Source organism: Xyrauchen texanus, chromosome 38, assembly GCF_025860055.1.
Source record: "Xyrauchen texanus isolate HMW12.3.18 chromosome 38, RBS_HiC_50CHRs, whole genome shotgun sequence".
NCBI lineage: Eukaryota > Metazoa > Chordata > Actinopteri > Cypriniformes > Catostomidae > Xyrauchen > Xyrauchen texanus.
Window position 1 is genome coordinate 27,220,724 of NC_068313.1, and position 14,921 is coordinate 27,235,644.

Genomic DNA, 14,921 nt, shown 5'->3' on the forward strand with positions numbered 1-14,921 from the left:
CATCCACATTTTAAATTATATAGACGACTGGCTGATTCTAGCACAGTCACGAAAACTGGCATTACCGCACAGGAATATTGTCTTAGCTCACCTGGTTGCTTCAGATTTGAAAGTCAACGCCAAGAAAATAATTTTCTCCTACCCAGAGAACGACATATTTAGGGATTATATGGAATTCGGTCATGATGTGGGTACAGCTATCTCCCACTAGAATCGAGACCATTCAGTATATCCTGAGCAAAGTCAGGTTAGGCCAAATTTTTTTTACTTAGGTCTCATGGCGTCTGCGTCCTCTGTGATTCCTATGGGCCATCTGCATATGAGATCGTGTCAATTGTGGCTCAAAGCCAGGGGATTTCACCCAAGGGCCAATCCCCGAAGGCAGATAAGGTTTATGCGCCACGAGCTACGTACCCTTTCTATGTGGTTCGTACCCCGGCTCCTGGCTTTGGGTCCCACTCTAAGTGTGTCTTGCCGTCGCAGATTGCTAACGATGGATGCCTCCCTGTTGGGCTGGGGAGCGGTCTTAAGTGGTCGTCCAGCTCAAAGGGAATGGGAGGCCCATCAGCTCGAGGGAATGGGAGGCCCTGAAATACTTCCTCCAGCATTTGAGAGGCTGCCATGTCCTGGTGCGAGTGGACAACACAGCGGCAGTCTCTTACATAAACCATCAAGGAGGTCTACGGTCACGCCAGATAAACAGACTGGCACAACAGATTCTCCTTTGGGCCCAGGGCAAGCTCCTGTCACTCGGAGCAGTATATATACCCTAGATGCCTGAATGTGGGAGCGGACTTATTGTCCAGACAAAAAATACAGATGAGAGAATGGAAACTCCACCCCGAGGTAGTGAAACAAATCTAGATTTTACGAAGCAGAAGTAGACTTCTTCGACCCCCTAACAGACAGCGCAATGTCCCATCTACTTCTCTCTGAGTCGTCCAGACACGGGGGGGCTGCAATGGCACATACATGGCCCAAAATGCGCCTGTATGCATTCACTCCGGTTTCTCTGCTCCAGGGAGTTCTAGCAAGAGTTTGTCAACAAGGGTCTTGCCTCCGACTGATGGCGCCGCGTTGGCCGAACAGAGTATGGTTCTCGGAGATAATAGCTCTCCTCGACGGTCCACCTTGGGTGATACTGGTAAGGAGGGACCTCCTGTCTCAAGAGCAGGGGACATTATTTCATCCCCGGCCTGAGTTGTGGAACCTTCATGTTTGGCCCCTGAAGGGTACCAACTGAGGTACACTGGGTTTTCACCTGAAGTTATTGAGACCATTATGAGTGCTAGGGCTAATTCTACTAGAAGAACTTATGCCAATAAATGGGGTGTCTTTGAAAGGTGGTGTACTGCTTGTAATGCATATCTGTTTAACTGCCAGATTGCTTCAGTTCTGCACTTTCTGCAGGAAAAATTACCAGCAGGCACATGCCCCGCCACTCTCAGGGTTTATGTGGCCACCATATCGGCTTGCCACGCCTTGATCGACGGAGTACCACTAGGGAAACATCCTTTGCCTACTCACTTTTGTCATGGAGCTAGGCGACTGAGGCCTCCCATTAGGACCAGGATCCCTTCATGGGACTTAGCCATGAGATATAGAATGAGATGTTGCGCTTCATTGCCGCACTGAGGATGTCCCAGGGCTGCTCTTAAGACAATAGACCTGACGATGCACCTGTGGCACATCTATTTATAGCCCTGCTACTGGCGCATTCTGATGATGTCACCAACAAAGGCTATACAATCTAGTCAATTTTACTGACGTGTTGCACACATATTTACAGCTGGTCACTCCTAAAAGACGTTCCCAAAGGGTTCCCAAATGGTGACAGTAAAATAACCCAAGATGATCTCAGAAATCCTCTTTCTTAGCAGCATAAAACCCTCTTAAAGAGACAGTAACCATTTTGTCTTTTTCTGAACATTTACATTCCATGTAAAAGAAATGTACAAATGTTTTATTTTTAGTCTTTTATATCCCTCTTATCGTTGTAAGACTGCTGAATGGCATGTAAAAATGTAAGAACATTGTTTCACTGGATCTGTTGCTATTTTAATTACCAAAATACAGTACAAAATGTTTACCCCAAAATGAATTTTCTCTCATCATTTACTCACCCTCATGCCATCCCAGATGTGTATGACTTTCTTTCTTCTGCTGAACACAAACTATGCTTTTTAGAAAAGATTATCAGTTCTGTTGGCTGTTTCAACGCAAGTGAATAGTGATCAGAACTCAGAAGTTCCAAAAATCACATGAAGTCAGCATAAAACTAATCATACAATTAAAGTGGTTTAATCCATATTTTCAGAAGATATATGATAGGCGTGGGTGAGAAACAGATAAATATTTAAGTCCTTTTTTACAATAAAATATCCCCCTGCACAGTAGGGGGCGATATGCATGAAATATGTAAATCACCAAAAACAGAAGTAGAACTCTTAAGAGAGAAAGCGCTTATGAATGTAAAAGTGGAGATTTATAAAAAAAAAAAATGACTTTAATTATTGATCTGTTTCTCACCGCTTCTCATTTACTTGCATTTAATGGACCAACAGAGCCGATATATTCTTCTAAAAATCTTCATTCATGTTCTGCAGAAGAGATTCATACACATCTGGGATGGCATGAGGAAATGATGGGTCAACTATCCCTTTAACATTCACTTATTTTTGCAACACATAAAAGGAAGTCTTATGTCAGAAAGTGAAAATCTTAGTGAATGCCGTATGTGGTGTAATGACATGGAGAGCTTAAATAATTTTCAAGTAATTGCATATATTGCATATGTTTTCTGTGATCTTGTTTTATTGTTATCATCCTCACTGCCAACCCCCACCATCCTTTTGGGTATGGGTTGACTTGGACATGACATCCCAGGCTGAATATGAAACCCAATCCAGACCTGGGCCATGTCATCCCAATGCTTCAGTAAACAATATCCATTAGAACCTTTAGTCCAAAGTGTGCACATTTAAAGAAACATTCTCATATGTTTACTTAGATTTCTTGAGAAAAAATATCTTTGATATTTCCTGGTAAATTTGCAGTCGGAAAAGCATTTAACAGTGATAATTTTCAAAAAGCTAGATGGTGCTAGATCGTTATTTTTTTGCGTGCATTTAGCAGTCAATCAAAATTTGATTGCATTTATTTCATTATTCATTTGTCTTACTTCCATTTTAATATTTTGATCTGCCTATTAGTCTACATTCATTACTCTTGTTCATTGTTTGTAAAAATATTGTCATTACTAGCCTGTAAACTTAACTGATACCATTACTTTGCACTGTTACTATGTTAGGCCATTTTAAATTAAGTATAATTTTTTGTCTGCCTTTAGAGACAATTCTCAAGTTCATCTGCAAGTCCAGCAGCACCAGTAGTGACCCTGGTAATGCAGATCCAGCAGATGCCTTCCAACTGACCCTGCAGACTGGCCTAATGTTCCTTTTACTTTTATTTATTGAAATTTGGCACTGTATATGCCGTTGTCTTATTGTCACTATAACAAATAATAAATACTTAATAATTTTCCTTAAAATTAAATATTTAAAATTAATTATTTACTATGAAACTGCTCTGTAATACAGGCTTAATGGGTGGGGGGATCATTTCGGGGTTTGAGGACACACTGATGGGGCCCCCACGCAAAGTACTGCTTAGGGCCCCCAAAAGGCTAGGGGGTTCCTCTAAACATTATGTCTGTTAAAAAACCATAAAAGGAAGCAAATATGTCCTGTCATGATACACATACAACTATATGTATGCTGTAAATGTATATTTGCTGAAGGTCAACTATTTTATAAAAAAAAAAAAATAATAATGTTTTGCCACTAACATATTCTGTTATACTGCTAACAGCTAGCTGTAAGCTACTATATATGAAACCAGACGAGAAAAGCACTTGTATGCAGTGTTCAAAATTAAGTTTTTGCCACAACTGCCAGTAGTGGGTGAAATGAGAAAAAATTGTTGGCCATATATATTTCTTACAAGGCATGAAACTATTTTTTGCATGAATATTTCTACTTTCGGCCCATTAATTTGCACAACTGTAGAGAGGAGACAGAAAAGAAAAGTGGCAAGATTGGGACATGATCCAAACTTGAGTCAACCGCACACATGCAGTCACACTCTGCTCAACATGTCATAGCCTGTTAACTACCCGTCAGGCCACATTTTCTCAGTTTTGCATTACTTTTACTTAAAATATAAAAACAATATTATATTACTGTTAAACAAATCAGAAAGAAAGAAAAAAAAAACAGCTATGAAAAGTAAAATTTACATACCCAGTCCTCGCATAGGCACAAAATGTGGTCAAATTCCTCACAAGCAATCCATATGCATCCTTAAAAAATTATCCATCACTCAATTTTAGCATATGACTCTTGTGAACACATATTTAATGCAATTAATAAGCATTTTGTGTAAAATTTGATATTTACCCATGAAATCTCAACCGATGAACAAAACAGGTAGGTCTCTTGCGCAATACATGTTTTCACTTTTCAAACCAGCACACATGCAACATGAGAGAGAGCAGAAAAGCAGGCATCGCAAAACTCTAGTTCTTAAAATGGGCCACGTCCCACAAGTCCCGTATAAGTTAGTCTTTTAGTATTTTATTATAAATCAATATAATAAAGTCTCTCTTAGTTTAGTGGAAAACTGAATGTACAAACTCGTCAGCTATTCCTTTATATTTACAGTTTAATGTAAGAGTAAGGCTAATGTTATAAGACCATAATCCTTTGTAAAACAGGTCTTAAATTATATTTAAAATATTATGATATATAAATACACATGGGCAGCATTCACATAATTTGAATTATATATATGCAAAACTGGTCAACATTTCTGACACTTATAATAATTTAAAGATTTTATATTTACGTGGTTTTTCTTTCTTACTTTTCTTTTTTTTTTTTGTCTTACTTTAGTCACCCATGGCAATGAAACCCTTTGTTAAGTACATTTCAAGATTATAAAAAAGCATTAAAGCATTGAAGAAATGGACAGTATACCACTAAAATTTTGCTGTCAATTAAACAGACTCTTTGTAGATTACTGAACTAACACATTCATGTATGAAAACAACAACATGCATCTGAGGCACATACAAAGTTTATTGTGTGAAATCGGACATGTTACATCAGAAACTGCTTATCTTTCTCGTAAAATATGAAAACATTTTCTGTCTAATTTCTTTCATTTTAAAGCCATAAATGACTGGATTCACAATTGGTGGAAATACAAGAATAGACACAGAAAACATCCTCCGTAGGTAAGGTGAAACACTTTCAGACCGATGTGCAAGCAGAAGAAAAAGAGTGTTGAATTCCAAGAAAAGGAAGGCCACCAAATGAGTACCACATGTTTGAATCGCCTTAATCTTTGCATCAGACTGCTTATTTGTAACACAAGTGATTAATATATGAATGTATGTAAATGCCACAGCAGCAAGTGAAAGACTGTGGAATAAAAGAATGGTAAACAACCCATAGATGTTGTTTACTTTTGTGTCTTCACATACAATTTTCATTATAGATGGGTTGTAGCAGATAAGCTCTGCCATGTAAGTCTGGCAAATCGTGTAAGGCATGAGTAAACAGAAAAGTACAAAAATAACTGTAAAATTAAAGAGCCACATTCCAGTTATGATTCTCACTAGATTATCTTTAGTCATGATGACACCATATCTCAACGGACTGCAGATAGCAATATACCTGTCGTAGGCCATGGCGGTAAGAATTACATAAGACCCACCACCATAAAAGTGTACAAGAAAGCCTTGCAGGAAACATGCAGGATAGGGAACTGATCTGTCCTGAGACCATATACTATACAGCAGCTGAGGGAAAAAGCATGTGGCACCAATAGAGTCATTGATCTGCATGTTTAGCAACAGGATATACATTGGCTTATGAAGATTCCTGTTCAAGCAAATGGTAAAAACAATTGTAAAATTAAAGAGTAAAATAATCAAGTATGCCACTATTCCAAAAATGAAAGCAGGGTAAATGCTCATCTCAGGCAGATCCAAAGAGTGCAAAGTCAGCACCAGTGAGAACAGAGATCCGTTAGGATACATGGTGGATATTTCCCCTATTTATGGCCTGTTTGAAACAACAAAGCTAGAATTAAAAAGCTGAATCTAAACATGCTTAAATTATCAGTATATATAAACAGTAAAGCATTATATAGTGGGAAATCTAAATCTCACCAGAACTTTGAAGTTATGTTGTTTTCCAAACATGAGCTGTCATTATTGGCTTATTCCTGATGTACATACAACCTGGAAAGAAAGAACAATTGACTTTTAAGCAAGTTCAATCCACCCAACATATTTAATCAAATAAAATAAAACTGCATTGATTATGCAACGCAGACTTTGCCTGTAACATCTGCATGCATATCAAAATCATTACTCTATAATAATTAAATTATAATAATTGACCATCTCATAATTGTGAAGTATTCACATCAGGTGTATTCACAATACTCTGTGTTCAGGTTACTTAGAAAGTTAGTTGAGTTGTCTCTCATTTGACTTGCACTTTGAAAATGGTTAATGTAGTATTTAGTCAACTTATGTTATTGTCTTTCAGCACTGTTGAAAAGCACTTGGTTGATTTTATCTATATTCATCTGATTTATACTCATGTGCTTTGTTGGGCAGGAAAACTGTGCTGTTTATTTTCAGTTAACCATGGAAATGGCTGATGTAATGTGGCATGCAGATTCACAATATTTCATATCTTGGAAGCCCATGACAAGTATATTGCCACCTGCTGACCATTGATATATAATACAGCTAAACTTCCATATAATATATTAAATATCATAAAATTGATCAACACATTTTAACATGTAATAAAAGTGTTTATTTTTTTATTGTTTAGTCTCTGGATTTGGCTTTGCTCAGATAATTATTTCCACCCAAATGGATTTTGCAGGAGAAATACAGGTAGTAAAGATTATCTGTGGGGCTTCACAGGTGAGTAATGGTAACTGTTGGTAATAATGTTAAATGTGGAAAACGTCTCAGTTACGTACATAACCTCGGTTCCCTGAGACGAAGGGAACGAGACACTGCGTTTACTAACACATATGGGGAGTGCCTTTGTGGCAGCGGGGGCGTGGTCAAGCGCCCGTCCGGGAGAGAAGAGCGGTAAGGGCGCTCACACCTGAGCTAAATTATGTCTAACACCTGTCTCTAATTGCAGTAGAGCGAGGAGAGCGGATTAAAAGCCAGCAGCCACAGAGCAGAGGAGGGCCCCGACCTACAGCAACCCAGTGTTTCTGTGTCGATATGTGTGTGTGTGCACATTATAAAGGGTCAATAAAAAAGGCTTACCTTGTGCCGGAGACCTGTTTCCCTGTCCTCTTTCAAGGAAGTTGTCACAGCCTTCATACACAACCTATTTGAAACCTCTCTACAATGCTATGGTGTTTGAGCCCAGCCTGTTTTGGTGCGAAACTGACCACTCGTTTCGGCGCGAACTGACCGATATAAAACAGGTGCACAGACACCATTTCCTCACAATTTCTGACTGAGAACAAGGAGCGCATTGCTCGTGCCTCAAGAACTCTGAGTCTTGTGGTTCTAGCGTTCGCAATGTCAAGTGTACTGAAGTCGTAAGGGAACGTCTCTGAGAACTGGGAAAAGAGTGCATGACTTCACCTCAACGGAGGGGAAAGGCACTATGCACAAGCGATACACCCAGCCAGCTGACCCGAACTTACCTGTTTGTATCACCTGATAACATACGGGACAAAACTGGCTCAACCCTGAGGTTATAGAACCTCGCAAAGGTGTTGCCCAACCCACGGCTCTACATATGTCTGCTAGAGAGGCGCCATGGGACAAAGCCCATGAAGCTGCAACGCCCCTGGTAGAATGGGCTCGTAGGTAAGCAGGGGTGGCACGTGCTGGGCTTGGTATGCCATCGTGATGGCATCGACGACCCAGTGGGCGATCCTCTGTTTGGAGACAGCGCTTCCCTTCCGCTGTCCGCCAAAGCAAACAAAGAGCTGCTCGGAGCTTGTAAAGCTCTGCGTGCGGTCCAAGTAGATGCGAAGAGTGCGCACCAGACACAGCAACGCCAAGGTTGGGTCTGCCTCCTCCTGGGGCAGCGCTTGCAGGTTCACCACTTGACCCGGTTGGGGTCTCAGGATGATGTGAGAGTAAGCCGGACTGAACTCTAGGCACAGCTCGCTAACAGAGAACGCCTGCAGGTCCCCTACCCTCTTGATGGAGGTGAGCACCGTCAGGAGGGCGGTCTTCAGAGAGAGCGCCTTTAGCTCTGCTGACTCAAGGGGCTCGAAGGGAGCTCCCCGAAGGCCCCGAAGGACCACAGAGAGGTCAGAGCAGGCGCCTGGTGAACCTGGGCAGGCGCCTGGCAAACTGAATCTTATAGCCGAGTCGGACGGTCCTGATCAACCAACGCGACGGGTTGGGGAGCACGAGCCACGCCCCCAAGCTACGAGCGAGAGGGACCAAGGGGACAATTGCGTCGGAAGTACCAGCAGGCGGGGCCTCGCGACGGAGCGGAGCCCGGGGTGCTGAGTCTAGGGACATCAAAGCACTTACCTGGTTCCTTGTGACTGCTCCCGGAACAGCCTGGGACGGGGGAGGAAGAATTTGGTCCTTGTAGCCCACGGAGATCGTCGGCACGGGGGCGGGGTTGTGCCATGGCTGGGCGCATGGAAGCGGAAGATCCGGTTCCAAGGCACTGTACCTGCCAAAGAGAACCGGTGGCCGGCAGTCGCGATAACGACGGCCGGGGAGACCGGAAGTAGAGCCCGGGGACTGAGGAAACTGCTCTTTCTTTGAAAATGTGGGTACCGCAGCCCGTTGGGCATGCGGCGAAATGAATTTTAAAAGGAAATAATGATACTCTAGCGGGGGAGGGAGTGGTCTGCTTACCAGCTCCCGAAGTGCAGTTTCCTGAGTCTCAGGGCTGCCCGTCTCACGGGCGCTTCGAAGCCTTCTTAGGGTTCTTGGCGGCTGGCTGTGAGGCGGGGGGCGTCACCGTCCTGCGGGTAGCTCCACGTCGGGGCCGGCCTCGAGGGGCTGGCTGTGGTGGGGCTGGTGTTGGTACCGCAGGGGGACACGCTGGGCGACGAGCAGACGGGGTGCGGGGTCTGTAGCTCTGCCAGGGCAGGATGTGCTGTATCGCCTCTGTCTGCCTCCTCACCATTGAGAACTGCTGGGCGAAGTCTCCAACGGTGTCGGTAAGTATATATATATATATATATGGCCAATGAATAGCAAGTGCTCTAAAGAGAGAGGACTTGTGAAGAAAGAGATGTTACTTCTAGGTTGTAAAACCTTGCGAACGTGTTTTGCGAGGACCATCCTGCTGCAAAACATATGTCTCTTAAGGACACACAATTCTTCCATGCCCATGAGGAGGCCATGCCGCTAGTTGAGTGTGCTTTAACACCAATTGGACAAGTCTGACCCTGCGATTCTTAAGCCAGGGTATTTGCATCAGCAATCCAGTGAGAAAGTCTTTGCTTGGAGACGGACATCCCTTTTGCACATCCTCCATAGCATATAAAGATCTGATCAGACAGTCTGAACTGGCAAGTATGCTCAACATATGTTTGTAGCGCCCGCACATGGCATAACAAATGCAATGATTTTTCCTCATCTGAATTAAATGGAGGAGGGAAGAAGGCCTGAAGATGAACCACCTGTGCTTTGAAGGGTGTGGTCAGGACCTTGGGTAAATAGCCTTTCCTGGGATTGACAGTGGCTCTTGAAAGACCGGGGCCAAACTCCAGACATGAATTGTCGACTGATAATGCATGTAGGTCAACGACCCGTTTTTCTGAGTCCAGAGCCAGCAGTAGTGTGGTGTTAATAGAGATCATACGCAATTCAACAGAGTACAAAGGCTCAAAGGGTTGCCCTGCGAGAGCTTTTAGGACTAAAGTTAAGTCCCAAGTCGGGACTGTAGCCTGCCGAGATGGGTTTAATCGTCTTGCTCCTTTAAGGAACTTTATGATTAAATCAGGCTTGCCTATAGAGGCGCTGGTTTCATGTGCGTGATACGCAGATCTAGTTGCCACATACACTTTGAGCTTTGACGGGGTGAGTCCTGCGTCTAATCGCTCTTGAAAAAGTATTACAATTTCGTGTATGGGGCAGTTTACCGGGTACTTGCTGTGTGAGAGACACCAATCAGCGAACACCTTCCATTTTAGTGCATAGAGGCATCTAGTGGACGGTGCTCTGGCTTGTAAAATGGAGTTCATGACTGAACACGTCAGTTCTGGTGCATTTAGTGCGCTCAATTCAGGGGCCACACATGCAGGTTCCACAGCTGGGGCCTTGTGCCTGAGAGAGGAGATCCCTCCTCAGTGGTATTTCCCATGGTGAGCTGTAAAGGTTCCTTTTCGAACGTACATCCAGTCACTCTTGAAGCCTTCTGTCCTCCGCCGTTTATAATGCCGGATCAGAAGAAATTTCACAGACTGTGTCCAGTCCGTGCTCTTCAGACCTACGTCCACCGCACAAACCAGTGGCCAGAATGCTGTGCTTCATTGCCGCACTGAGGATGTCCCAGGACTGCTCTTAAGACAATAGACCTGACGATGCACCAGTGGCACATCTATTTATAGCCCTGCTACTGGCGCATTCTGATGATGTCACCAACAAAGGCTATAAATTCTAGAATTTTATTGACGTGTTGCACACATATTCACAGCTGGTCCCTTCTAAAATACGTTCCCAAAGCGCTGAATCAGCGCAGCATCTCGTTCCGCTTTTTCAGGGAACAAGGGTTACAGTAAAGTAACCCGAGACGAACTCTGAAATCCTATTCCTTAGCAGCATACAACCGCCTCTTAAAGAGACAGTAACCATTTTGTCTTTTTCTGAACATTTACATTCCATGTAAAAGAAAAGTACAAATGTGTTATTTTTAGTCTTTTATATCCCTTTTATCATTGTAAGACTGCTGAATGGCAGGTACAAATTTAAAAACATTGTTTTACTGGATCTGTTGCTATTTTAATTACCAAAATACAATACAAAATGTTTACCTCAAAATGAAATTTCTCTCATCATTTACTCACCCTCATGCCATCCCAGATATGTATGACTTTCTTTCTTCTGCTGAACACAAGCTATGCTTTTTAGAAAAGATTATCAGTTCTGTTCAATGCAAGTGAATAGTGATCAGAACTCAGAAGGTCCAAAAATCACATAAAGGCAGCATAAAGGTAACCATACAACTGCAGTGATTTAATCCATATTTTCAGAAGATATAGGATAACTTAAGAACTCTTAAGAGAGAAAGCGCTTATGAATGTAAAAGTGGAGATTTATTTAAAAAAATGACTTTAATTATTGATCTGTTTCTCACCGCTTCTCATTTACTTGCATTTAATGGACCAACAGAGCTGATATATTCTTCTAAAAGTCTTCATTTATGTTCTGCCGAAGAGATCTGGGATGGCATGAGGAAATGATGGGTCAACTATCCCTTTAACATTCACTTATTTTTACAACACATAAAAGGAAGTCTTATGTCAGAAAGTGAAAATCTTAGTGAATGCCGTATGTGGTATAATGACATGGAGAGCTTAAATAATTTTCAAGTAATTGCATATATTGCATATGTTTTCTGTGATCTTGTTTTATTGTTATCATCCTCACTGCCAACCCCCACCCCCCTTTTGGGTATGGGTTGACTTGGACATGACATCCCAGGCTGAATATGAAACCCAATCCAGACCTGGGCCATGTCATCCCAATGCTTCAGTAAACAATATCCATTAGAACCTTTAGTCCAAAGTGTGCACATTTAAAGAAACATTCTCATATGTTTACTTAGATTTCTTGAGAAAAAATATTTTGGATATTTCCTGGTAAATTTGCAGACGGAAAAGCATTTAACAGTGATAATTTTCAAAAAGCTAGATGGTGCTAGATCGTTATTTTTTTGCGTGCATTTAGCAGTCAATCAAAATTTGATTGCATTTATTTCATTATTCATTTGTCTTACTTCCATTTTAATATTTTGATCTGCCTTTTAGTCTACATTCATTACTCTTGTTCATTGTTTGTAAAAATGTTGTCATTACTAGCCTGTAAACTTAACTGATACCATTACTTTGCACTGTTACTATGTTAGGCCATTTTAAATTAAGTATAATTTTTTGTCTGCCTTTAGGGACAATTCTCAAGTTCACCTGCAAGTCCAGCAGACCGCACACATGCAGTCACACTCTGCTCAACATGTCATAGCCTGTTAACTACCCGTCAGGCCACATTTTCTCAGTTTTGCATTACTTTTACTTAAAATATAAAAACAATATTATATTACTGTTAAACAAATCAGAAAGAAAGAAAAAAAAAAAAAACAGCTATGAAAAGTAAAATTTACATACCCAGTCCTTGCATAGGCACAAAATGTGGTCAAATTCCTCACAAGCAATCCATATGCATCCTTAAAAAATTATCCATAGCAAACACTCAATTTTAGCATACGACTCTTGTGAACACATATTTAATGCAATTAATAAGCATTTTGTGTAAAATTTGATATTTACCCATGAAATCTCAACCGATGAACAAAACAGGGAGGTCTCTTGCGCAATACATGTTTTCACTTTTCAAACCAGCACACATGCAACATGAGAGAGAGCAGAAAAGCAGGCATCGCAAAACTCTAGTTCTTAAAATGGGCCACGTCCACGTACTTTGCTACATAAGGAATATTCCAAATATGCCTTTTCACATGGACTTCTGTCGCAAAAAAAACTTTTGGTGTCCTTCATTTCCATAAACCTTTATGTTTTCTTTGTCAGTATGAATCACACAAGTGACACCAAAAGGGTCTAAAGCTTTACACCACTGAGGGTCAGACAACAATTCGACTTAAACCATGTTCTGTTGCAGTTCCTAATAAAGTTAGGCTACTAGCCATATTGACAGTATCTGTATAGCTAATCATCAAAACACGAAAGAGTGCGTCATCTGAAAAGCATCATGTTTTATTTTTAAGCATATATATGTATATATATATATATATTTTTTTTTTATAATATAATACTGAGAGACCAACATGCAGCAAAGACAACAATGTAAACTTTTTTGTACTGTTTTGTATACTGATGGTTATAAGTTAGTCTTTTAGTATTTTATTATAAATCAATATAATAAAGTCTCTCTTAGTTTAGTGGAAAACTGAATGTACAAACTCGTCAGCTATTCCTTTATATTTACAGTTTAATGTAAGAGTAAGGCTAATGTTATAAGACCATAATCCTTTGTAAAACAGGTCTTAAATTATATTTAAAATATTATGATATATAAATACACATGGGCAGCATTCACATAATTTGAATTATATATATGCAAAACTGGTCAACATTTCTGACACTTATAATAATTTAAAGATTTTATATTTACGTGGTTTTTCTTTCTTACTTTTCTTTTTTTTTTTTGTCTTACTTTAGTCACCCATGGCAATGAAACCCTTTGTTAAGTACATTTCAAGATTATAAAAAAGCATTAAAGCATTGAAGAAATGGACAGTATACCACTAAAATTTTGCTGTCAATTAAACAGACTCTTTGTAGATTACTGAACTAACACATTCATGTATGAAAACAACAACATGCATCTGAGGCACATACAAAGTTTATTTTGTGAAATCGGACATGTTACATCAGAAACTGCTTATCTTTCTCGTAAAATATGAAAACATTTTCTGTCTAATTTCTTTCATTTTAAAGCCATAAATGACTGGATTCACAATTGGTGGAAATACAAGAATAGACACAGAAAACATCCTCCGTAGGTAAGGTGAAACACTTTCAGACCGATGTGCAAGCAGAAGAAAAGAGTGTTGAATTCCAAGAAAAGGAAGGCCACCAAATGAGTACCACATGTTTGAATCGCCTTAATCTTTGCATCAGACTGCTTATTTGTAACACAAGTGATTAATATATGAATGTATGTAAATGCCACAGCAGCAAGTGAAAGACTGTGGAATAAAAGCATGGTAAACAACCCATAGATGTTGTTTACTTTTGTGTCTTCACATACAATTTTCATTATAGATGGGTTGTAGCAGATAAGCTCTGCCATGTAAGTCTGGCAAATCGTGTAAGGCATGAGTAAACAGAAAAGTACAAACATAACTGTAAAATTAAAGAGCCACATTCCAGTTATGATTCTCACTAGATAATCTTTAGTCATGATGACACCATATCTCAACGGACTGCAGATAGCAATATACCTGTCGTAGGCCATGGCGGTAAGAATTACATAAGACCCACCACCATAAAAGTGTACAAGAAAGCCTTGCAGGAAACATGCAGGATAGGGAACTGATCTGTCCTGAGACCATATACTATACAGCAGCTGAGGGAAAAAGCATGTGGCACCAATAGAGTCATTGATCTGCATGTTTAGTAACAGGATATACATTGGCTTATGAAGATTCCTGTTCAAGCAAATGGTAAAAACAATTGTAAAATTAAAGAGTAAAATAATCAAGTATGCCACTAGTCCAAAAATGAAAGCAGGGTAAATGCTCATCTCAGGCAGATCCAAAGAGTGCAAAGTCAGCACCAGTGAGAATAGAGATCCGTTAGGATACATGGTGGATATTTCCCCTATTTATGGCCTGTTTGAAACAACAAAGCTAGAATTAAAAAGCTGAATCTAAACATGCTTAAATTATCAGTATATATAAACAGTAATGCATTATATAGGGGGAAATCTAAATCTCACCAGAACTTTGAAGTTATGTTGTTTTCCAAACATGAGCTGTCATTATTGGCTTATTCCTGATGTACATACAACCTGGAAAGAAAGAACAATGGACTTTTAAGCAAGTTCAATCCACCCAACATATTTAATTAAATAAATAAAACTGCATTGA

The 14,921-nt window shown here is 40.4% G+C and overlaps 1 protein-coding gene and 1 pseudogene across 1 annotated transcript; both read right to left on the bottom strand.

Annotated features, from left to right (window-relative positions):
* Positions 1 to 5,164: 5,164 nt before the first annotated feature.
* On the bottom strand, positions 5,165 to 12,692 carry LOC127631687 (olfactory receptor 52J3-like). Its single transcript, XM_052109948.1, has 4 exons — positions 12,580 to 12,692; positions 12,418 to 12,476; positions 6,236 to 6,307; positions 5,165 to 6,128 (listed from the first exon to the last, which is right to left on the bottom strand). The coding sequence occupies exon 4, from the start codon at positions 6,101 to 6,103 to the stop codon at positions 5,165 to 5,167; it is 939 nt and encodes a 312-aa protein (XP_051965908.1). The 5' UTR covers positions 6,104 to 6,128; positions 6,236 to 6,307; positions 12,418 to 12,476; positions 12,580 to 12,692.
* Positions 12,693 to 13,700: 1,008 nt separating this feature from the next.
* Positions 13,701 to 14,638, bottom strand: LOC127631688 (olfactory receptor 52J3-like; annotated as a pseudogene).
* Positions 14,639 to 14,921: the final 283 nt, after the last annotated feature.